At 45.0% G+C, this 24,369-nt stretch overlaps 1 protein-coding gene across 3 annotated transcripts; it reads right to left on the minus strand.

Annotated features, from left to right (window-relative positions):
- Positions 1–603: 603 nt before the first annotated feature.
- LOC139570834 (rap1 GTPase-GDP dissociation stimulator 1-like) lies at positions 604–24,369 on the minus strand. 3 transcript variants are annotated; one of them, XM_071393048.1, is made up of 14 exons: positions 24,214–24,369; positions 22,049–22,153; positions 20,054–20,176; positions 18,842–18,967; positions 18,464–18,592; positions 18,136–18,261; positions 17,848–17,991; positions 6,540–6,671; positions 6,178–6,312; positions 5,744–5,869; positions 3,566–3,705; positions 3,317–3,443; positions 2,367–2,495; positions 604–2,187 (listed from the first exon to the last, which is right to left on the minus strand). In XM_071393048.1, the coding sequence occupies exons 1-14, from the start codon at positions 24,224–24,226 to the stop codon at positions 2,060–2,062; spliced, it is 1,683 nt and encodes a 560-aa protein (XP_071249149.1). In that variant the 5' UTR covers positions 24,227–24,369; the 3' UTR covers positions 604–2,059. The 3 variants fall into 3 exon arrangements, with proteins under 3 accessions (XP_071249149.1, XP_071249148.1, XP_071249150.1); XM_071393047.1 differs by having other exon boundaries at positions 1,926–2,187; positions 21,953–22,153; positions 24,214–24,355; XM_071393049.1 differs by lacking the exon at positions 20,054–20,176 and having other exon boundaries at positions 1,926–2,187; positions 24,214–24,355.

The raw sequence follows: 24,369 nt of genomic DNA on the forward strand, positions 1-24,369 counted from the left end.
TGTACATACTGGGACTCATTTCAATAAGGAGCCCTGGAGAAGCATCTACTGTACCCTAAAACCATGTTGCCACCTAGTGGTTAGAGTGGTTGTCTTCCTTTCTAATGTGCTACGTTGTTGTTTCCCTGTCCTTCTACAGGCGGGACATACAAGGGCTTTTTACACAGTATGTATGGTGTAAAGCACAGTACGGGCCTTTAAAATCCAACTAAAGCATTACCTCTCCTGTAACCACTGAGGCTTTACCACAACTCATTCTCCTCATAGGGAAAGAGCCTAAGGGAGTCTGTGTGAAACAATGTGTTAATCAGTGTTTTGAGTATGTTAGCAGAGTGAGAAGAGCAGCCATCATGTTCGGAAAATGACAAGTAGACAGCAGACCCAGTATTGAATTGTAGGGAAAAAAAGACCAGCAGCCCTCCTTGTCTCCTCCAGTTTTTTCACCTGTCCTATGGTCACCTGTCCTATGTCCACCTGTCCTATGTTTTCAGATCAGTGCAGATGAAGGAAAGGAGACAAGGACAGGAAGTCTTTTAGAGAACTGAAACACACCCACAGTCATTCCTATATACTCCAATGAACAGAAAAGAGTCACAGGCCATGGCCATTTATATATTTTTTATTTCCAGTTGTTTCTGTAAGCCACCCTTTTTAAAACACCAAAATAGTTATATTTCAAAGATAAATTCAATAACAACAACTCAGCTCCCATTGAGTAGCCTATTAGGTACTATTAAGGACAGACAGAGGGACGGAGTGCTGTTTTCAGTTGATATTCACGATATAAATGCTTTCGAAATAGCCATCCAGTCTCCGTTGGGCTCTAGACACCTTAACAAATTGGTCTGAAAAGGAGTTGGATGAATCAGGGCTCTGAGTGCAACATTAAAGCTCCCTTCATCACGAGCCCTTTGCTGCCCCAGCATTCTCACAACATATTGATCTCTTTTAATCAGAATGTTGGAGCTGGCACCCAGTGGGAAAGCTGCCTGACACTCTCACAGCTCTGTAATGATTACCCTGCCCAGTGCCCACCCACCTGGGCTCTTAGATAACTAGGACTGAGCTAGATGTTATTTTTGGGATAAATGTCTGGAGATATTCCCTCTGACAACATGGGATAAAAACCTCTTAGGTCTACAGTTACTGTTATCTTCCTGGTACCTGGATGACAATCAAAGAATACTTTGGAATAAACTCCAAACAATTGTTAATCAGATTAGATTTCTTACTTCCTTACGCACAGTTTTAACAATTAGAATGTACTTTGGTAAAAGATCCTGATTGAGATATTGACTTTGAATGCTTTTCTTGTCCTGTACACTGTAGATATTGCCAAGAGGATCTCACTAAACGGGATCCACAGAGAAGAGACAGGCATGGTCATATTCTTGGAACATTTACATCCATATACATTGGTCAATACAGAGCATAGATAGAACATCACATTAATAAACAGTGTCAGATGTTTGTTTTATGTTTTCCATTGAGGGTTAACACATTAGATGCTATGAAATAGTAGCCATCATTAACTCTATGGCGCATACATACACAAACAATTTCCTTTGACAATATACACTGGTCCCTACAGGAAATCTACATAGTGTACATTCAACTGATTGGTGTACTGATTAGAATAGCTATTTCACACATACAGTAAACACTCTTTCTACAGATGGTCATGATGAGTGAACCGGGGATGTTGTGCTTCGTGTGCGTTTTACATGGGTTGGCTCATTCAGCTTGTGCTTCGAACATCGGCTATCACCTTGTTACCTCTCTGTCAGATTGGGTTGGTCAGTCCTAGCATATCTCTGTCCAACTGTGTTCTCCATAGGCCAGGTGAATGAAAACCCAGCTTTGGAAGACTGTCAATATGTGCGTCTTTTCAAACCCTCCACCTCTTTTCCCCTTTCAGAGCGAGGGATGGGTTGTTCTCTGGTGAAGTGCGGTTGATGGGTAGGATGGTGTGGTCACGGTAGTAGGGGTGATTGTGGTGGCACGTGGTGCGGAGAGTCTATGATCACATTGACCAGGGCAGTGGTCCGGTCAGGACAGTCTAGCTGGTTTCAGAGAGCATGGCCAGCACTGTGTCGGCCTGTGTGGCTAGCTTGGTGCTGGAGTGACCAGAGAGCTTGGTGAGCGTCTCCTTCAGGTTTAGAGATTCCATTTCTTCCTTCATCATGCCTGAGAGAGTGAGAAAGAAGTAGAGAGAGGACATGCCTGAGAGAGTGAGAAAGAAGTAGAGAGAGGACATGTGTGTGTGTGTGTGTGTGTGTGTGTGTGTGTGTGTGTGTGTGTGTGTGTGTGTGTGTGTGTGTGTGTGTGTGTGTGTGTGTGTGTGTGTGTGTGTGTGGGGTACCTACTGGAGTTTGCCAGGCTACAGATGAGGCCTAGGGCGCTGAACTTGACCTCCACTGCCCCCACTGGGTCTTCCAGCATCTTCTGCAGTGTAGGCAAGAGCTCTGCCTCCTGGAATGATTCCTGCATGGAGTCTGTAGAACAGCAGGACACACACGCACACACACACGCAAAGAGTGTGTGTTAGTCTCTCATTTACAGTAAGTACATTACGGTATATGTACATTGGTATGCGGGGGAATTAGTATAAACTAAAATAAGCTTACAGTAATTCACCATTGTAAAATATGAGCTGATATTATTACATTAGCAGTATATTATTACATACTGATATAATATATACTGACATTATTACAAATATACACTTAGTATACCAAACTTTAGGAACACCTTCCTAATATTGCCCTCAGAACACCTCCCTTTCGCCCTCAGAACAGCCTCAATTCGTCGGGGCATGGACTCGACAAGGTTGTGTCAAGTTGGCTGAATGTATTTTTGGTGGTAGACCATTCTTGATACACACAGGAAACTGTTGAGCGTGAAAAACCCAGCAGCATTGCAGTTCTTGACACAAACCGGTGCGCCTGGCACTTACTACCATACCCCGTTCAAAGGCACTTAAATCTTCTGTCTTGCCCATTGACCCTCTGAATGGCACATATACACAATCCATGTCTCAATTGTCTCAAGGCTTAAAAATCCTTCTTTAACCTGTCTCCTCCCCTTCATCTACACTGATTGAAGTGGATTTAACAAGTGACATCAATAAAGGATCATAGCTTACACCTGGATTCACCTGGTCAGTCTATGTCTTCATGTTTTGTATACTCAGTGTATTAGTTCTGGTTACTGTCAGTAAACCTGTATCTAGTTATATTATGCTAGTCCAAATGGTAGCTTTAGATGTATTGGTCTTCCCCTCTGAATGCTCTCAAAGGATAGTAGAATCCCTCACCAATGTCAATGGCAGATGCAATCGCCAGGGCAACCAGGGCTTCATTCTGCATGATGACGTGTTCACTGGTTGCCATGGAGATGAGGTGACGCACCCCATCTGCTTTGGTTACAGCGTTGATGACTTCCTGTCAAAGTCAGGAGGGAGAGAATCAGCCTCTAGAAGCGATGGGGTTTACGTACTGTATGTATGGTGTGTGTGCGTGCGTGGGTCTGTGTGTGTGTGCACGTGCATGTGTGTGTGTCTCACCGGAGCACGACTGTGTCTAATAAGGGCAGCCAGGAGGCGGTTTGCCTCTCCCCTGACCCCTGCATGGTCCCTTGCCTCACACCACTCCATGACCCTCGCCAACAGAACCTCATCTTTGCCCAGCACTGTAGCTGCCTCCTCTGACAGAGGTCGAAAGGAAGGAGCGGAGGAAGAGAGAGTAGGAGATAGAGAGAGGGTGTGAGAGATTGAGTGAAGGGAGAGAGTAGAGATGAGAGAAATATGTTGGGTAGAAAGGGATGATTGAAAGAGAGGGATATAGAGGAGAGAGACAAAAAGAGAAGGGAGGAAAATTAACAACAGAAAGGATCAGAGAGGGTGAGGACATTAGAAGTGTCAAGGAACAGGAGATTGAAGAAGTTAGAAAGAGAACCACAGAGACGAGCAAAGAAACAGAGAGTCAAGATTGAGGTGGGCTGGTGAGCAAAGAGAGCAGGAGTGAGAAAGCAGACTCAAGAGTGGTGATTCCCTTTAGACTAGTGTATTACCTCAGTAGACTCCAGTAAGCAAGGGGAGCCACAGTACCCTGCAATTTACCGTGACAGGTCATAGCAGTGCCTGTGGCGGCTTGGTATTTACTCTATTGTTTGGGGCTGAGAACTCCCACAGACAGTGTAAATAGGCTGTGATTCCAACAGTGCCGTTGGACATAGTATAACATTACAACATCTAATGGAGCTGAATTAACTATCAATTACAGGTGGTTGGTTGTGGGACCAACAGCCCTGTTTCGCACATTTATCACAAATAAAATGACTCCCACCACATACAGTTGCAGCCAAGTGTATTTGCACACTTGCACGTTTCTTACACAATTCCCTACTTGTTCAAAAAATACTTTGAAATTGAAAAAGGTCTGTCCTTGAGGTTTGATAATGCTGTGTGGTTGCTTTGCTGCCTCTGGCACTACGGGCCTTGAATGTGTGCAAGACATCGTGAAATCTGCATATTACAAAGGTGTCTTGGAGTGCAGCGTTCAACCCAGTGTCCAAAAACTGTGTCTCTTGAGGGTTGTGGGTTTCCCAGCAGGAGAAGAATCCCAAAACACACGTTAAAAAAATCACCCAGATATTGTTCAAGATGAAACGTTGCACAGTTCTGGAGTGGCCAACGATGAATCCAGATCTGAATCCCATCGAAAACCTATGGAGAGATCTGAAAACAGTTGGTGGAAGGCACACCTCAAACTTTAAAGAATTGGAGCAGTTTGCTGTTGAAGAGTGGGGCAAATTGCCAGTAGAAAGGTGCAGCAAGCTCATTGATGGCTACAAGAAGCGTTTGTCTGCAGTTATCTTGGCCAAAGGCTGTGCAACCAAGTACTAGCTCCGGGTGCCAATCAGTTTGTCAATGCCATTTGTTTTTATTTTCGGAATTAAAATTGTAAAAGTAACGGTGCTACACATAGGATTTTTTTGTAGAATTTTAGCATCGTAATTTCAGAAAATGTCCATAACATATCATTGTACCATCTAAATCACTGTGAAATATATTTTAAATAACAAAAAGTCGTGTTTTTACAGCTTCAAACAGCTGTAAAAACTATATTTTTTGTTATTGAAAATATATTTCACAGCGACTTAGACGGTACAATGACTCCCTACACTATTGTTTTCTCACATAAACTGAAGAATTTTACAGCCAGGAAATGAGTGCAATTTCCACTAGATGAAACAGCCAGAAAGTCAGAACAGTTTTCCCAGTTTATCAACAGATGCCACAAGGGCGGGAAAAATCAATAGGCAAATATCACAGCCAATCACAACACTGGCAGGTAAATAATACTCTGAAACATTATCATTCCACTGTTAGTGGCAGATATTATCAACATTTTCTGAAATTAAAATGCAAAGATTTGTGCAAATCCATTGTCTAGCACCTTTAATTCCCGAAAATAAATCGGTTGTGCAATGTTGAAAATATAATAACAATGTGTGGAGACCAAAAGTATTTTTCCTCAAATTTCTACATATTTTAAAAGAAATAGGGATTTTTTAAAGAAAAGTGCAAGGGTCCCAATATGTTTGGCTGCTACTGTACAATTACCTCTGTACCGGCTAAATGCATTTTGCCTTTATGATTTTAGCTTAATCAGATACAGTATAACCCACACATCTACACTGAGCACACACCCCTCCTCCACCATACACCTTTCCCACTCACCTTGGCCATCCACCATCATGCGCAGGGTGCCCAACAGTTTGAACTGCACTGGGGGCATGTCAGAGCGCAGCAAGGTCCTGATTCTCTCTGTCACCCCGTCCTTCAGCATCCTCACCTTATTAGTGGCTGAAACACCAGGGAGAAGAGGGATCAGAAAGGTCAGAGCTGACAGTCCTGAGAACAGCTTACAAGAGAATACCATTAGTGATTCATTTCACGGTGTCAGTTTGTAATTCAGTGGTGGGGTCAGTCGGGTCGGTGGGGTCAGTGTGAAATGAGTGCAATTTCCACTAGATAAAACAGTGTGTGTGTGTGTGTGTGTGTGTGTGTGTGTGTGTGTGTGTGTGTGTGTGTGTGTGTGTGTGTGTGTGTGTGTGTGTGTGTGTGTGTGCACGCATGCATGTGTGTATGTGGTTATTCATCCTACTATGCACCTGGGATGGCCAGGTTTCTGAGAGCGCTCAGTCCGGCATGCTGGACGGACACGTCGCCTTCGTCCACATGCTGCTCTAGCAGGGTCAGGATATGTGGAACCACCCCCAGCTCCAACATCTTCACACAGTTACTGTCTGAGAAGGTTGAGAGAGGAAGGGCGATAGAGACAGGGTAGAGAAAAGACAGTAATTGATGAGAAGAGACAGAGATAAGATACAGAGAGAGAAAGAGGCGATAAGGTAATCAAATATGAAGATAGACAGGGGCTTAGAACATCAGAGACTGGGGAGAATCCATTCTCATGTCAAAACCAAAGCAGGCAATGCAGATGTGTCAATCTGAAGGCATTTTGCCATCTTACCGTTCCTGGCAAAATTGGCGATGGCCAGGGCTCCAGACAGCTGCAGCTGAGTGTTGGAGGACTGCAGCCAGGAGAGCACGTCCTGGTACACCACCCCTGTGCCCTCGCCGAAACACTTCTGCATGGACTCATCTAATGCACCAAAACACAGCACACAGGGAAAGGCAGCACATCAGACTAGTCAACCACCAACCATAATTTTTTTGTGATCAATATTTCATTTTTAATTTTAATTTTATTTATTTCACCTTTATTTAACCAGGTAGGCTAGTTGAGAACAAGTTCTCATTTACAACTGCGACCTGGCCAAGATAAAGCAAAGCAGTGCGACACAAACAACAACACAGAGTTACACATGGAATAAACAAACATACAGTCAATAACACAATAGAAAAAAGTCTATGTACAGTGTGTGCAAATGAAGTAAGATAAGGGAGGTAAGGCAATAAATAGGCCATGGTGGCGAAATAATTACAATTTAGCAATTTAAACACTGGAGTGAAAGATGTGCAGAAGATGAACGTGCAAGTAGAGATACTGGGGTGCAAAGGAGCAAAAAAAATAAATAACAGTATGGGGATGAGGTAGTTGGATGGGCTATTTACAGATGAGCTATGTACAGGTGCAGTGTCCTGTGAGCTGCTCTGACAGCGGCGCTTAAAGTTAGTGAGGGAGATATGAGTCTATTTATCAAATAAATAGAAACAGATAGAAATCATCACATTTTTACTCATAAAAATCAGCTCATGCGATGTGTTGATTATGATGATATGTGTTTATATATATGTGTGTACAGTACCAGTCAAAAGTTTGGACACACCTACACATTCAAGAGTTTTTCTTTATTTTTTACTATTTTCTACATTGTAGAATAATACTGAAGACATCAAAACTATGAAAAAACACACATGGAATAATGTAGTAACCAAATCAAAATATTTTTTTTATTTGTGATTCTTCAAAGTAGCCACCCTTTGCCTTGATGACAGCTTTGCATACTCTTGGCATTCTCTCAACCAGCTTCACCTGGAATGCTTTTCCAACAGTCTTGAAGGAGTTCCCACGTATGCTGAGCACTTGTTGGCTGCTTTTCCTTCACTCTGCAGTCCAACTCATTCCAAACCATCTCAACTAGGCTGAGGTCAGGTGATTGTGGAGGCCAGGTCATCTGATGCAGCACTCCATCATTCTCCTTCTTGGTCAAATTGCCCTTACTCAGCCTGGAGGTGTGTTGGGTCATTGTCCTGTTGGTAAAACCAATGATAGTCCCACTAAGATGGTGCCATCCCAAACCAGATGGGATGGCGTATCGCTGCAGAATGCTGTGGCAGCCATGCTGGTTAAGTGTGCCTTGAATTCTAAGTAAATCACAGACAGTGTCACCAGCAAAGCACCCCCACACCATCACACCTCCTCCTCCATGCTTCACAGTGGGAACCACACACACAGAGATCATCCGTTCACCTACTCTGCGTCTCACAAAGACACGGCGGTTGGAAACAAAAATCTCAAATTTGGACACATCAGAACAAAGGACAGATTTCAACCGGTCAAATGTCCATTGCTTGTGTTTCTTGGCCCAAGAAAATCTCTTCTTATTATTGGTGTCCTTTAGTAGGGATTTATTTACAGCAATTCAACCATGAATGCCTGATCCACGCAGTCTCCTCTGAACAGTTGATGTTGAGATGTGTCTGTTACTTGAACTCTGTGAAGCTTTTATTTGGGCTGCAATCTCGGAGGCTGATAACTCTAATAAACTTATCCTCTGCAGCAGAGGTCCTCATGAGAGCCAGTTTAATCATAGCACTTGATGGACATTGCTTTAAGACCTTCATGTTTTAAAGCAATGATGGACTGTCGTTTCTCTTTGCTTGTTTGAGCTGTTCTTGCCATAATATGGACTTGGTCTTTTACCAAATAGGGCTATCTTCTTTATACCACTCCTATCTTGTCACAACACAACTGATTGGCTCAGACGCATTAATTAACTTTTAACAAGGCACACCTGTTAATTGAAACGCATTCCAGGTGACTAACTCATGAAGCTGGTTGAGAAATGCCAAGAGTGTGCAAAGCTGTCAAGGCAAACGGTGGCTACTTTGAAGAATCTCAAATATAAAATATATTTTGATTTGTTTAACACTATTATTCTACAATGTAGAAAATAGTAAAAGTAAAGAAAAACCCTTGAATGAGTAGGTGTGTCCAAACTTTTGACTGGTACTGTATATATAAACATGTATTATCATAATCAAAACATCGAATGGCCTGATGTTTGTTAGTAAAAATGTGATTCATAGTCAGAGTATCTTTGCTCAATTACATTCGGAATCAAACATCAATCAAATTTAGTAATGTTGTCACACCCTGATCTGTTTCACCTGTCTTGTGCTTGTCGCCACCCCCCACCAGGTGCCTCCTATTTTTCATACCTGCGTTTTCTGTTTGTCTGTTGCCAGTTCGTCTTGTCTCATTAAGTCATTAAGTTTTTGACTCTGCCTTGGACTACGAACCTCCGTCTGCCCATGACCTGCCCTTTTGCCTGCCCTTTTGTCATAATAAATATTTTGAGAACCGAACCATCCGCCTCCAATGTCTGCATCTGGGTCATATCCTGTGGTGTGATAGTACGAACTGGCCATGACTGACCGAGCAAACAGACCAGCTCCACAACGCTGTCTCCCTGCAAGGACCCACCATGAGGAGCTACTTCAGAACCTCCTTGAAGGAACGTCATGACCTCAGTAACCTCACTACTAGCGATGCTTCTCCCCAGCCTACCCCGGCTTCCCGAGAACCCCGCTTATGTCCTCCGGAGCGCTATTCTGGAGATCCTGGAACCTGCTGGGAGTTTCTCTCCCAGTGCTCCCTCATCTTTGAGCTACAGCCCTCTTCATTTCCTTCAGCTTGGTCGAAGACAGCGTATCTTATAACGCTGATGGTACTTCGCTACTTTAGTACTTTGCTACTTTGTCTGCGTCAAGACTACCGCAGTGTGGTAGACTTTTACACACTGGCCGCCAAGAGTGCCTGGAACCCGGAGTCCCTGTTCAACACCTTCCGTCATTACCCAGGGACCTCGACTCCCTCATAGCCTTGATGATAAGGATCGATGGGCGCCTACGGGAACGCAGGAGGAGGAGGGGGTCTGTTCTCAGCCATACTCGCTCGTCCACAGTTTCTCCCTCGCCTCCGAAGAACCCCGGAAGTCCCCGATGCCGGCATCCCCGAGAAAATCCGAAATCACCCGAGCCCCCTCTGGGATCATCGGGGACTGGTGTCTCGTCTCCTCCTGAGCCCATACAACTGGACAGGGCTAGATTGTCTCCTAGAGAATGTTTACGCAGGCTGCGCTGCAACAGTTGCCTGTGTAGTGGTACCACAGGACATAACATATCCACCTGTCCAGTAAAAGACCAGGCTCCTCAGTAGGTACGGGTATGCTGGTGGGCCATACAGGGAGTCTCTAAACTCCCATTACCCATAGTCCTCTCCACGCTATCCTGCTGTGGGGTGACAGGTCAAAATTTCTCCGGGTGCTCATTGACTCTGGGGCTGACGAGAGCTTCATGGACGCTACCCTGATATCTGAGCTGGGTATCTCTACTCAACTCCTCTCCATTCCCAAGGACGCCAGAGCTTAGGACGGACGCACCATTGGCAGGGTCACAGACAGTACGGTTTCCATTAACTTGTGAGTGTCGGGTAATCACAGAGAGTCCATACAGTTTCTACTAATTGGATCTCCTCATACACATGTCGTTTTGGGATTTTCATGGCTCCAGAGGCACAACCCCCTGATTGACTGGGCTACCGGAGCCCGTTTTGCCACACACATTGCCTTAAGGACGTCCTTCTGCGGGCTTGGGAAAAGCTTTGCATCTCTACGCCATTCCTGCTGAGTACCAGGACCTCCGGGAGGTTTTTAACAAGGCTCGCGCCACATCCCTTCCTCTGCATCGACCCTACGATTGCGCTATTGACCTCCTCCCGGGCACCACACCACCTCGGGGGCAGCCCAGAGACCAAGACCATGGAGGTATGTATACATTGAGGACTCTCTAACTGCCGGGATCATGTGTCCTTCTGCCTCCCCTGCCGGCGCAGGGTTTTTCTTTGTAGAAAAGAAGGACAAAACACTGCGCCGGTGTATCAGCTACCGGGGCCTTAATGACATTTCTGTAAAAAAAATTATACCGCAGCTTTATTCGGGGCTACAGCACCCTGGCCTCCCTCCTCTCTGCACTCACCTCTCCCCAGTTGCTGACCAGGCATTTCTTGATCTGAAGCACAGCCCCCATCCTCATCCATCCGGACCATCATCAGTTCGTGGTGGAGGTTGACGCCTCGGACATTGGAGTGGGGGCCGTCCTGTCCCAGCGTTCAGTCCAGGACCAAAAGCTGCATCCCTGCGCTTTCATCTCCCATTGTCTCAATGCTGGAGGATTGGAGGCACTAGCTTGAAGGGGCGGAACATCCATTCTTAGTGTGGACTGGCCATAAAAATGTGTAATATCTCGGCACCGCCGAGCGCCTCAACTCAAGGCAGGCTCGTTGGAGTCTGTTATTCACTCAATAAAATTTTACCATTGCCTAACCGGATGTTCGTTCCTGATTCGGCCTGGTCCCCGGTCCTGGAATGGGCCTGTCATAACAAATAGTGTCCCCCTGACAAAAAGTGTCCCCCCCTGCATCACAATAGGATTCAATGATTTCTAGCTTCTGTTGCTAGGGTTGTTGCTAGAAATTGCAAAATTCTGACCGGATTACGTAATGAATCAAAGCGTCCGTTGCTATGCTGGTTGGTTGGCTCTATTTTACCTCGTAGTGGTCGCGAAGGAAGGAGGAGGCGAGCAGTTCTAGTTCTATTTCACCTCATAAGCGCTCGCTCAGTCAGCGCAAAATTATTACCTCATAATATCTTTCCAAGAACGATGGTTTTGACTGTGACAACCTGCTGACTACATGCTGCTTCAGAGGACCAAAAAGACTGGAAAGAGAACACTCTTTCCTTACCATATATTTGTCTTTATATAAGAAAATATTGTTAATAGGAAGAAATAATTTAAGCTGTTTTTAGATTGATGTTGCTAGCTACTGTACTTATTTACCTCAGCCTGCCTAGTCAGCTAGCCAGCTACAGTAACTGTTATTGTAGCTTTCTGTTTGTTGCTACCATGTTGTTGTCATGTTGTGTTGCTACCATGCTGTGTTGTCATGTGTTGCTGCCTTGCTATGTTGTTGTTTTAGGTCTCTCTTTGTTTAGTGTTGTGTTGTCTCTCTTGTTGTGATGTGTGTTTTGTCCTATATTTATATTTTGTAACTTTTTCATTTTTAATCCCAGCCCCCGTCCCTGCCTTTTTCCTTTTGGTAGGCCATCATTGTAAATAACAATTTGTTCTTAACTGACTTGCCTAGTTAAATAAAGTTTAAATAAAAAAAATTGTATGTAGCTTGCACTTCAATGTCATCCCTCAAAGAGATGTTATGTTATCTTTCCAACCAGGCGAAGTACAATGAAGGCACCACTGATCTCACAAGAGGCGCAAAAGAGAAGGGAAGAAAGTTAGAAAGAAAGGATGAAAGGGAGAGAGAGGTGGGAAGAGAGTGGAAGACGGACAGAAAGAGAGATGGAAAGAGAGAAACAGAGAGCGAAAGACAGCAGTGCAAATGTACTTAAACTTCAGTATTTCAGCAACTCTTCTCCTCCAACTTGTTAGGCAATCAAATGTACCTACGGGGGAAGGATGGCCAGCCACACAGGTGGGTGATTTTTTACTAAAGTGGAGAAAGAGGCCATGCTAACCGAGATTGGTGCTGGCCATTTCGGAGTGAAGTGCAACATCGACCTATACTCTGACTCGGTGAGTGAGTTTATAAAGAAGTGCATTGGAGATGTTGTACCCACTGTGACTATTAAAACCTACCCTAACCAGAAACCGTGGATGGATGGTGGCATTCGCGCAAAACTGAAAGCGAGAACCATGGAAAGAGGTCTGGAAATATGGCTGAATATCAACAGTGTAGTTATTCCCTCCGCAAGGCAATCAAACAAGCAAAATGCCGGTACACGGACAAGGTGGAGTCGCAATTCAATGGCTCAGACACGAGACGTCTACAGGAAATCTCAGACTACAAAAAGAAAACCAGCCACGTCACGGACACTGACGTCACGCTTCCAGACAAACTAAACACCTTCTTTGCCCGCTTTGAGGATTATACAGTGCCACCGTCGCGGCTCGCTAACACGGACTGCGCCCCACCCCCCTCCTTCTCCGTGGCCGAAATGAGTAAAACGTTTAAATGTGTTAACCCTCGAAAGGCTGCTGGGCCAGTCAGCATCCCTAGCCGCGTCCTCAGAGCATGCACAGACCAGATGGCTGGTGTGTTTACGGACATATTCAATCACCCCCTATCCCAGTTTGTTGTCCCCACATGCTTCAAGATGGCTACCATTGTTCATGTACCCAAGAAGGCAAAGATAACAGAACTAAATGACTACCGCCCCATAGCACTCACTTCTGTCATCATGAAGTGCTTTGAAAGACAGTCAAGGATCATATCACCTACACCTTACCGGTCACCCTAGACCCACTTCAGTTTGCATACCGCCCCAACAGGTCCACAGACGACGCAATCGCCATCACACTGCACAATGCTCTATCCCATCTGGACAAAAATAATACCTATGTAAGAACGCTGTTCATTGACTACAGCTCAGCATTCAACACCATACTACCCTCCAAGCTCATCATCAAGCTGGAGGCCCTGGGTCTCAACCCCGCCCTGTGCAATTGGGTCCTGGACTTTCTGATGGGCCGCCCCCAGGTGGTGAAGGTAGGAAACAACATCACCACTTTGCTGACCCTTAACACTGGGGCCCCACAAGGGTGCGTTCTCAGCCCTCTCCTGTACTCCCTGTTCACCCACGACCGCATGGCCATGCACGCCTCCAACTCAATCATCAAGTTTGCAGACGACACAACAGTAGTGGGCTTGATTACCAACAACGATGAGACAGCCTACAGGGAGGAGGTGAGGGCACTCGGAGTGTGGTGTCAGGAAAACAACCTCTCACTCAACGACAACAAAACAAAGGAGATGATTGTGGACATCAGGAAACAGCAGAGGGAGCACCCCCCTATCCACATCGATGGGACAGCAGTGGAGAAGGTGGAAAGTTTTAAGTTCTTATGAGTACACATCACAGACAAAACAGCTTCTATCTCAAGGCCATCATACTGCTAAACAGCAATCACTAACTCAGAGAGGCTGCTGCCTACATTGAGACCCAATCACTGGCCACTTTAATAAATTGATCACTCGTCACTTTAAACAATGTCACTTTAAATAATGCCACTTTAATAATGTTTACATATCTTACATTACTCATATCACATGTTGTCACGACTCCTACCGAAAGTGGCTCCCCTTCCTGTTCGGGTGGCGCTCGGCGGTCGTCGTCACCGGCCTACTAGCTGCCACTGATCTTTTCCTCCCCCTCCTTGTCTGTTTATTAGTTACACCTGTTTTTAGTTAGGTTATTAATTAGTTGGGCTTTATTATCCAGCCGGCCCGCCTGCTGGGTGTGCGGGATTGTTTTATGTGTACTCGTGTACACGCCTGTAAGTCACGGTTGTTCGTGTACGTGAGTTATTTTCGGGACTGTTTAGTTCCACTGTGTTGTTTTGAGTGGCGTCGTTTTCACCTGTGTGGTGAATAAAGGAGTAGCGCTACTCTGAACTCTCTGTCTCCTGCGTCTGACTTCTTCCTCCACTACACCCCGGGCATTACACATGTACAGTACATACTGTATTTTATACCATCTATTGCACCTTGCTTATGTCGCTCGGGCCATCGCTCATCCATATACTTATGTACATACTCTTATGTACATACTCTCATTTACCCCTTTAGATTTGTGTGTATTAACATCTGCTAACCATGTGTATGTGACCAATAAAATAAAATTTTATTTGATTGCCTAAATCAACCTACGTTTTTTCTGACGGGGAATTGCCAAGGAGGTGGACAGCTGGGCAAGTGAAATAACCTTTTGTTTATCAATCACATTCTATTATATCTGAAATTATTATGACTTCAATTAATGTCATCAGAGAGCACGCAATGTTTCAAATTGTCACTTTATGCTTAAAGGTTAGTACCCTGTCTAGCCTGACAGAAGTTTGAGAGGGTGAAGACTTTGGCGCCGGAGTTGAAGCCCATCAAAGTTGTTTCATCATGGCACTTGATCGGTAAGCGTCCCAATTCAAATCTTGTTCTGATAAGTTGTTTTGTATTGGTTTCTTTATTTGACCACAGCAGAGTTCAGTATTATAGAATGTGTGTATGTGTGTCTCAGTATCCTTACAAATATGAAAATCTGCATACTGTATGACACAGATACAGGTAAGCATAAAGTAATCTTCTCTCTAACACTTTAAATGTTTGGGGTGGACCTCATCGGACCCTTCACGAAATCCAGGAAATGTCAACAACTGGTGTCTGACGGCGACCGATCACTTTACCAAGTGGGTGGAGGCAATAACCATTAAGGTCAGTAAAGGAAGAGTACGCGCTTAACTCTAAATTCCCTTCTGTAACCGATTAAAAAGGGTGTTTGTAACCAAAAATAGATTTTAGTTTTGTATGATACCCATCAAGAACGAGACTGGCGAGGCCACCTCCAAGGCGATGAAGGACATCTTCAACACCCACGTTTCTCCTGAGGTCATCTTGAGTGACCGAGGTCATGAACACTGGAACAAGGTACGGATGTTATTGGTTGTATTCTGCCACTAATGGTTTGTTTTATTTATTTTTTACAATTTGTTTTTGTTTTTCCATGGTACATAATCAAACATATTTTAATATCTTACATTGTCAATAGATATCACTTTCCTACCCCCTCCTCCAGGTTTGGTGAATGGACCAACCAGACCCTTAAGACTGCCATGGGCAAGTCCCTTGGTGGGAGAAAGGTGGGAGAACAACCTGAAGGTAATTCTCTTTGCACACAACAGCAGCACACAGGCCTACACCGAGTACGGACGGGAGCTGCAGCTGTTGACTGAGGTAAACAATGCAATTGTATATACAATTATTGCATATACTGTAGTCTTTCAAATTTGTGTTTGTCTATTGCTATTTTTGTATAACGTACTTTAAGATCACTGAAACCCCACTTGATGTAGTGGAAGTTGTCGAAACAGATCAGAACGCCTTCGAGGACCACCTTCAGGCACGGACTGAGAAGGATGTGGAGGTTCTTGACCGGGTAAAATTATTGTCCGCTGTTGATTTATTTTCTGGCCCTCCAAGAGATATGTAAGAAATGTATTTGTAATATGAAATATAATTGCATTTATTCCTGTTAACATCGACAAGGCGCAGGATAAACAGAAGGAGTGCTACAGAAGCAGAATCAAGAAGGGGACCAAGTGCTACGACAACCGGCCGAATTACTTGGTTTGGAAGAAGGTACGAAAGGAAGGCGAGACCTAGGAAACCTCGCTGCTTTTTCGGTCCTAGCTGGTCACACCATCTGTTAAGGTGAATATAAAAAATTACAGATAATAACTATGTGCATTTGCATACAAAATAACCCGAAGCTAGTTTTAGTTTCCCTAACACTGATCTTTTTCTCTTTGTCTTCCTAGGGTTACCTTGGTGGAAGCCAATAATCTTTTCCGGTTGAACAGTCGACCACTGAAAGCACTGATGCACTAGACTTCGGTGAAGCCCAATAGACAAAGTATGTTAAGCTTTGGTTGACATTTGCGAAAGCAAGAAATGGTAGTTATGCTGAGCTTATCAAAATGTACCTCTTCAATTTACCTCTCCAAATGACCTTGGGACCATCGTCTGTCATTAGGTCATCACAATGTTGATATAGCAACGGACGTTTATTGAATCCCATTGTGACGCAGAGGGGGACACTTTTTGGCCGGGGGACATTATTTGGCATGACAGGCCCATTCCTCAAAACTCACCTGTCATCCCGGCTCAAGTCGGACCCTGGCTTTCATCCGCCAACGTTTTTGGTGGCCCATCATGGTTCCGGACATCTCTGTATTCGTCGCCGCCTGCACTGTGTGCGCACAGAACAAGACTCCGCAGCAAGCTCTGGCTGGCCTCCTTCAACCACTCCCTGTTCCTCATTGCCCCTGGTCCCATATATCCCTGGACTTTGTCACCGGTCTCCCTCCGTCAGATGGCAACCCCACTGTGGTAGATAGGTTTTCCAAAACTGCACATTTGATTCCCCTTCCCAAGTTACCCTCAGCCAAGGAGACGGCCAAGCTTATGGTGCAGCATGTCTTCCCGGATCCATAGACTTCCGGTCGACATTGTCTCCGATCGGGGTCCTAAGTTCTCGTCCAGGTTCTGGAAGGCATTCTGCACCCTCATTGGGTCATCGGCCAGCCTGTCCTCCGGGTTTTATCCTCAGTCCAACCAACGGCCAATCGGAGCGAGCCAATCAGTACCTGGAGACTACTCTTCCCTGCCTCGTCTCTGCCAACCCCACCACCTGGAGTACACCCGCAACTCCCTTCCCTGCTCGGCCACTGGACTCTCGCCCTTCGAGCATTCCTTGGGCTACCAGCCCGTGCTCTTCCCTGAGAAAGAGGTCAGCTGTCCGTGTACCTGGAAGAGAGCCTGGTCCACTCTTCTTAAGACCACCTCTAGGTATCGGCGACAGGAGGATCGCCACCGGACCCCAGCTCACCGCTATCGGCCCAGACAGAGGGTATGGCTGTCGTCCCGTGATTGCCCCTACGGGTGGAGTCTGGAAAACTTTTCCCTCTGCTGTTTGTCTTCTGTTGCCCCGTACCCTCTGTATACATCCCACTTTCCATGGGTCTAAGATTAAACCTTTGTCTCACAGCCCTTTGTCTCCTGTTTCCAGTTCGTCTTGTCTTGTCTCTTCAAATGTCCCAGCATGTTTTCCATATGTTACCTTCTCTCTTGTTCTTGTTTTATAGTCTTCCTGGTTCTGACCTTTCTGCCTGCCCTGACCCTGACCCTGAGCCTGCCTGCCGCTCTGTCCCTTTTTGACTCTGCTTTGGACTACGAATCTCTGCCTGCCCTTTTGCCTGCCCCTTTGTCATAATAAATATTTTGAGAACTAAACCATCCACCTCCTGTGTCTGCATCTGGGTCATATTCTGAGTCGTGAGAGATGTGAGCTGATAGACAGTGAAATGGTGTGGTTGTGTGAGTGAGGCATGGACACAGAGGGTTAGGTTGAAGGGGAGGATAGTAAAGGGGTTCTGGTGCCTTCAGGTCAGGTTGAGTTCCTTACCTCCCAGCAGGAGAGACACGATGAGGTTGGAGCCGATCTTGATGCTGCAGAGATCATGGGGGTCAGAGCCACCCTGTAGACCTCGAATCATCTCAGACAGAGCCTTAGGCACCCCCGACTCCACAAACTGCAGCTTTAGCACGTCTGACAACAGCAGCACAGGAGGGGTGTGTTAGTCTGAGCACACATTCTTTCAACCCTTCATGTGAAAAGCATAAACCCCATACAGCCTATTTCATCTCACGTGTCTCTGTATAAATTATATTTCAGGCCCTTGTCCAGACTCACCACTCTCTCCCAGTGATCCCAGAACCTCCAGTATGATGTGTCTTCTCTCTGCGTCAGGAGCCCGTTTCAGCTGGGCTGTCAGCACCTCGGCCACGCCCACCTCTACCAGCGCCTCCCGCGCCGTGTCTGCAGGGATCAGAGGCCAAACGTTTTTGTCTAAACCTTTATCTAACCAGGTCTTTCTGTTATGAAACAATTCTCATTCACAGATAAGATGTGAGGAACACAATATCAACTGGTTCAAGTCAGTATACAGTGTACAGTCTCCAAAACAAATGAGTCATTCCTCGTCTCTGTGACCCTCTAAAGTTCCTCTGGTGGTCCTCACCCATGTCGGCCAGGTTACAGAGGGCCAGCAGACACACGTTGACCAGTGGGTCATTCTCTGGATACTCCCTCATGATGGCCACCAGCCTGGGGATCACCCCACTCTGCACCAGCTGATCCTGCTGGGCCGCTGAGAGAGGGAGGAGGAGAGAGAATAGAGGAAGGGAAAGAAGGAGGGAAAGTCTAATGGATTGAGACTGAGATAAATAGAAATAGAGAGGTGGAGGCACACACATCCACACACACGGAATTCACCAGGACAAGCATTGCGTGCTAAGATTGCAGATGAATTTAATAGGGTAAAATTCATCCTGTCACTGCAGGTAGAGCCTGATTCCCTGTGGGAAGGCCCCGGCCTGCTAGAGTCAGTCCCACTCACTGTTGTCGAAGCAGATGCGTCCGATGGCTCTTCCAGTGTGGAGCAACAGTTCCTCATCTGCACTGTTCAGCAGGGGCACCAGAACCTTCACTATCCCCGCCTCAATGCATGTGTCCCTCACGGCCGCTTTAACACAGGGACAGAATTTCATCAATCTCTGATTCTACCCACAGTGAGCCTATGGCATTGGACTGGATTTTGGCAGATGTAAATGAAAAGTACTCTAAGCGCTGTCAATGAGTGATAACCAAAACCACCCCCTCGTTTTTGGTTTAGGGGGTGGTTAGTACTGAATGCAAATAACTGAGTGGCAGAGGTGCTTTAAGCATAGCACAGAATAATGCATAGAATAAATAACAATGTATAGTGAAAGAAGGACAGGCCACATCAGTAACAGATATTATGCATCGATCCAGTATCATCTACATAAAGTTAGAATGTGTCAACATCAAATGTGTCAACATCCATAGCAAAATCAACTTATTTTATTTTAATCAGTGAGTCTTTCTAACACAGTATGAGTCAGAGTAGTAGTGATTAAGGCCTTGGTTCTCTACATTAAACTCAGATTTCAGGCTGGTCTCAGACTAGACGTAACATAGTAAATGAAAATCTGTGACACTAAAATTAGTATGATATGTTACGTTTGGTATGGTTACATAAAACAGAAGGTTACTTAAGGCAAAAACTAAAGTAGCGTTGTTGGTCGGGGTGGGTGTATAACGCAAACGTCTAGCAACCCGAAGGTTGCGTCTTCTAATCTCATCACGGACAACTTTAGCATTTTAGCTACTTAGCATGTTAACTAAGCCTAACCTTAACCCTTTAACCTAACTCCCAACTCTAACCTTAACCCTAACCTTAACCCTAACCCCTAACGTTAGCGTTAGCCACCTAGCCACCTAGCTAATGTTAGCCACAACAAATTGGAATTTGTAACATATCATACGTATTGCAAATTCGTAACTATTGTACAAATTGCAGTTTGTATCATATCATATGAATTGTAATACGTAACATATCATACGAAATGGATGATGGACATCGACAAATTAATGCATACCATACCAAACCTAACATACAGTACCATACTAATTCGAGTTTTCCGTTTACTATGTTACGTTTACCCCTGAGTCCAGGTTGCAGATTGGTATTCATGCGCCATACCCCCTGTCCCTTTGTCTACAGTAGTAAGGGGGCATCTAATCTCACCTTCCCTGGCCATTTCTGCCACCACCAGTGCCACCTGGTTGGTGAGGAGACTCTTCTTCCTGAGGGACTGGGCCAGGATGGGAACGATACCACTGGAGGCAATCTCCACTGCGGCACCCTTCTCTGGGGACAGATAACACATACTTATATGGCAACTACCCATGGGCATGGATATAGAATAGAATGGAATATAACTGAGGATGGAAAATTACCATTGGCTCCATAGTAACATAAATATCTTTATTGACCTATAGACAACTTGCTAATTGTTAACCAGAAATTAGTTCTGACACAAAACTCTTGCTAATGTACTGTAAGTGTCCCTGCAGTAGATATAATTCAATTTCCTGTCAATCTTCTCTGTGTTGAGATTGATCAGGATCACTGGGTGCAGAGGTTGTCTTAGGCCTTCCTCTTTCTACTCCTGTTTCCGATTAACAGTGACTCTAACCCCTCTGTAATGTCAGGAGACCAGAGAGAGAAACTAAAATAGAATCCTCCTCTGTTGAGCTTGGGAGGCAGATTCATTGTCATTAAAGCAGCAACGTGCAATAGACACAGAGGAAGACCTGATATTAGCATTTCCCCTTTCAAAGAATGACACAACAGCCAAGGAGGCAGGTCAGGTTGTCAGGCTACGCTGCGCTGCTATGGTAACGTCCCCTTGCCCGTTTTTGAGGGGAACCAAATTTAGCTGCCCGTGCACAGTGCAACCTCAGATAAACTGGATATTTGCTGGAGCAGAGAGAGAGAGAGAGCTGGAGAATAACCTGAACTGTCCCTATCACCTGAACTGTCCTGACCCCCCCCCCCCCCCCCCCACAGCACTGTGATATTTTAGCCTGGTCTCATAGACTAGACGTAACATAGTAAAAGTACATTCGGGACACTCAAGTTAGTATGATATGTTATGTTTGGTATGGTTACATAAGACCAAAGGTTACTTAAGGCAAAAAAGAAAGTAGGGTGGTTGGTTGTGGTGGATGGGTAGGTGTATAATGCAAACATCTATCAACCCAAAGGTTGCATGTTCGAATCTCATCACGGACAACTTTAGCATTTTAGCTAATTATCAACTTTGCATCTACTTGCTACTTTTTAGCTACTTGGCAACTAATTAGCATGTTAACTAACCCTTCCACTAATCCTAACCTTCCACTTTAATTTAACGTTAACCCCTAGCTAACGTTTGCCACCTAGCTAACGTTAGTGTTAGTCACCTAGCCACCTAGCTAACGTTAGTGTTAGTCACGTTAGTTACAACAAATTGGAATTCATAACATATACATTTAGCAAATTCTTAACATAGTGTACACATTTTTATTCATTACATATTGTACGAATTGCAATTTGTAACATATCATACGAATTGTAATTTATAACACATCATAGGAAATTGATGATGGATATCCACAAATTAATACATACCATACGAAACGTAACATACAAAACGTAACATATCATACGAAATGGAGTGTCCTGGATTTATGTTTACTATGTTAAGTCTACCCCTGAGTCCAGGTTGGATACAGAGGAGAAACAGCAGAGGTGTTCTGAACACTCCTGCAACACTCTCACATTGAAGCAGTCTTTTAAAAGCTGAAGATTTGGGCTAAGACCACGACAGGCATCCAAAATCTGAATAAAAGAGAAACTTTGCGCCTCAACCCAGTAACTCAAAAAAGGGGGGAAGAACAGATTCCAAAACAACCTGATGAATAACGTTGAGATAATTTAAGCTGAGACGATAGATCCGCATTGCTACTGTAGTTTCTAGAAGCTATGGCCTTGCTTGCCATGGCCAAAGCAATGCCATAAAATCTGACTGATGGGAACGGGCAGGAGTGAGATTGATGAATCAGAGGTCAGTGTCTACTGCAAATGTGTGTGTAGACTCACTCTTCTCCAGTAGCACAGCCAGCAGGGTTAGGGTTAGGGTCAGGGTTAGGGTTAGGGTTAACCCTAAGCCTACTGTAGATGTGTGTGTAGACTCACTCTTCTCCAGTAGTACAGCCAGCAGGGTGTCCAGATGAGGCTTCAGCTCCTGCTCTATCAACTCGGTGCTCACACTGATGGCATTCAGTGCCTCAGTCAGGGAGTCTGCAACATACACAGACACAACACACACATACACACATGCACCAAGTGCACACACGCACAAGCACACAACAAGCACGCACACACACACACACACACACACACACACACACACACACACACACACACACACACACACACACACACGCACACACACGCACACACACACACACACACACACACACACACACACACACACACACACACACACACACACACACACACACACACACACACACACACACACACACACACACACACACACACACACACACACACACATCATGTATTAGTCATATCCTCCTGTAGAACAACTACCTTGGTCACATATACAACAAAATATTCATGTACAAATAATACATGCTGGTAACCGTACATCCATGTATACACATCCACACTGCAACTCCTCATGAACCTTCAGGATCTTTCAATTTCATAGTGGCTTGCCAATGCACATACATGTCAAATGTATTGCACTTGTCAATGTTGGTGCAATTAATCCAAGCCAAATACATTGGCACATAGAGTATAGGACCAGAGTGATATGAATATATGAATACACAGGCAAAGAGGTCAAGTTGCATCATGGATTATACATCAGAGACAGCGAAGGGGTGGCTGGCAATGGTATCCCCCATGCCAGAGGCTAGGAGTAGAAGGGAGAGAGGTGGGGAATGTGTGTGCGTACATCATTTCCGTAACATGCCTCTGTCCCCTCCAGCTAGCAAATATCGGACTGCTTGGTGCGTGACGCTGTCTTGTCACATCCCACACTTTCCTGCTTGATGATGTTGTTGTGACAGGGGACACTGTGTGCGTGTGTGAGTGCATGCGTGTTTGGGGGGCGGTCTCCCCGTTCAGGCTCTCCATTGGTCTCCCTCCATATAGACAAATGAAAGAGTTATCATACAGTATATACATTACTTATATATATTAAAATATTTGATTGTGTAAGGAGCCAAGTATCTTATTGATCACTATAATCTTGGCCTTAAATTACTTTACAACCTCATTGAACCTATCTGAAAATAAAGCGATATGAACAAAAAAAGAGCAGAGAACCGTTGACTTGAGCGCAGAGAGAAAGAGAGAGTAAAGCAGAGCTTAGTCAATGTGTGGGTGTGACAGTTAGCTGTCCTCTGTGCTGTGTCGTCAACACATACTTTCTAAGCAGAGCCACAGACAGAGAGTAATCACCTTGGCTAATCCCTGGTAAGCAGTGGGAAAATAGAACCTACAGTAGGGGGCTATCAGGGTTATATATAGGCCCGGGACGATACCAGAATCGCAATACTCGTCATTATCGTGGCAAGGAAACTAAACTTATTTCGTAAAACAGCCCTAATGTTGGAAACAATCATCCAGAGTCCCATTTATTTAATTTCCAAGCTAGAGCACACAATATTTTACATACAGCAGGTTCTTAAAGGACCAAAGACTTTGGTCTGCTTCGTGTTTTTATTTTTGCCATGGAAAAAAACATGACGATACTGGTATCGTTACAGCGATACCTAGTAAATACACAGAGTCAAGTACCACACAGATCCCAATTTCACAGTTTCCGCTTGTCATTCAGTGTGTGTGTGCATGAGTGCGTGTGTGCATATGTGTGAGAGCGTCTAGGGAAATGCTGCGTACAGCAGAGTTAATCTGTTCCACTGAGATAGATATAGGGACCCCCCCATGGTCATTATTACCACTGACATACCACAAACGAGGTGCTTCCTTTAGGTATCTCCAGCCCTCCCATCTCTCTCTCTTTCTCCCCTCCTCTCCCTGTCTTCCAGGGTTGCTTCAGAGACATCCCGCTGTGCCCTGTCTCTGTCCCACAATGTTTACCTGGGCCTGTAATGTCAGCCCATATTACTATGACCTTTAAACACAAGACAGGGAACTAAAACAGACAGGCTGATTGTCTCTTGGAATCTGAGCTACATCCTTGTTGATTCCCACTGTACTGTACATCCCCTGCTCCAAATATTGGCAATGCCTCCACTGCTACACTCACTCATTGGCATGCACACGCTGTAACGGAGGTTTTCAGAAAGGGTTTTTCTACTCACCCACGTCGGCCATGGCTGCAGGTCGGCAGGCGCTCACTACTGTCTCCCTGGGATTTTATCCCGGCTCTCTGGCTTCCTTCCTCTGCCGATACTGTATGTGTATGTATGTGTGTGTGTGTGTGTGAGTGTGTGTGTTTGACTAAGTAATGAGAGAGC

The sequence above is a fragment of the Salvelinus alpinus genome, chromosome 3 (genome assembly GCF_045679555.1).
Source record: "Salvelinus alpinus chromosome 3, SLU_Salpinus.1, whole genome shotgun sequence".
Classification (NCBI taxonomy): domain Eukaryota; kingdom Metazoa; phylum Chordata; class Actinopteri; order Salmoniformes; family Salmonidae; genus Salvelinus; species Salvelinus alpinus.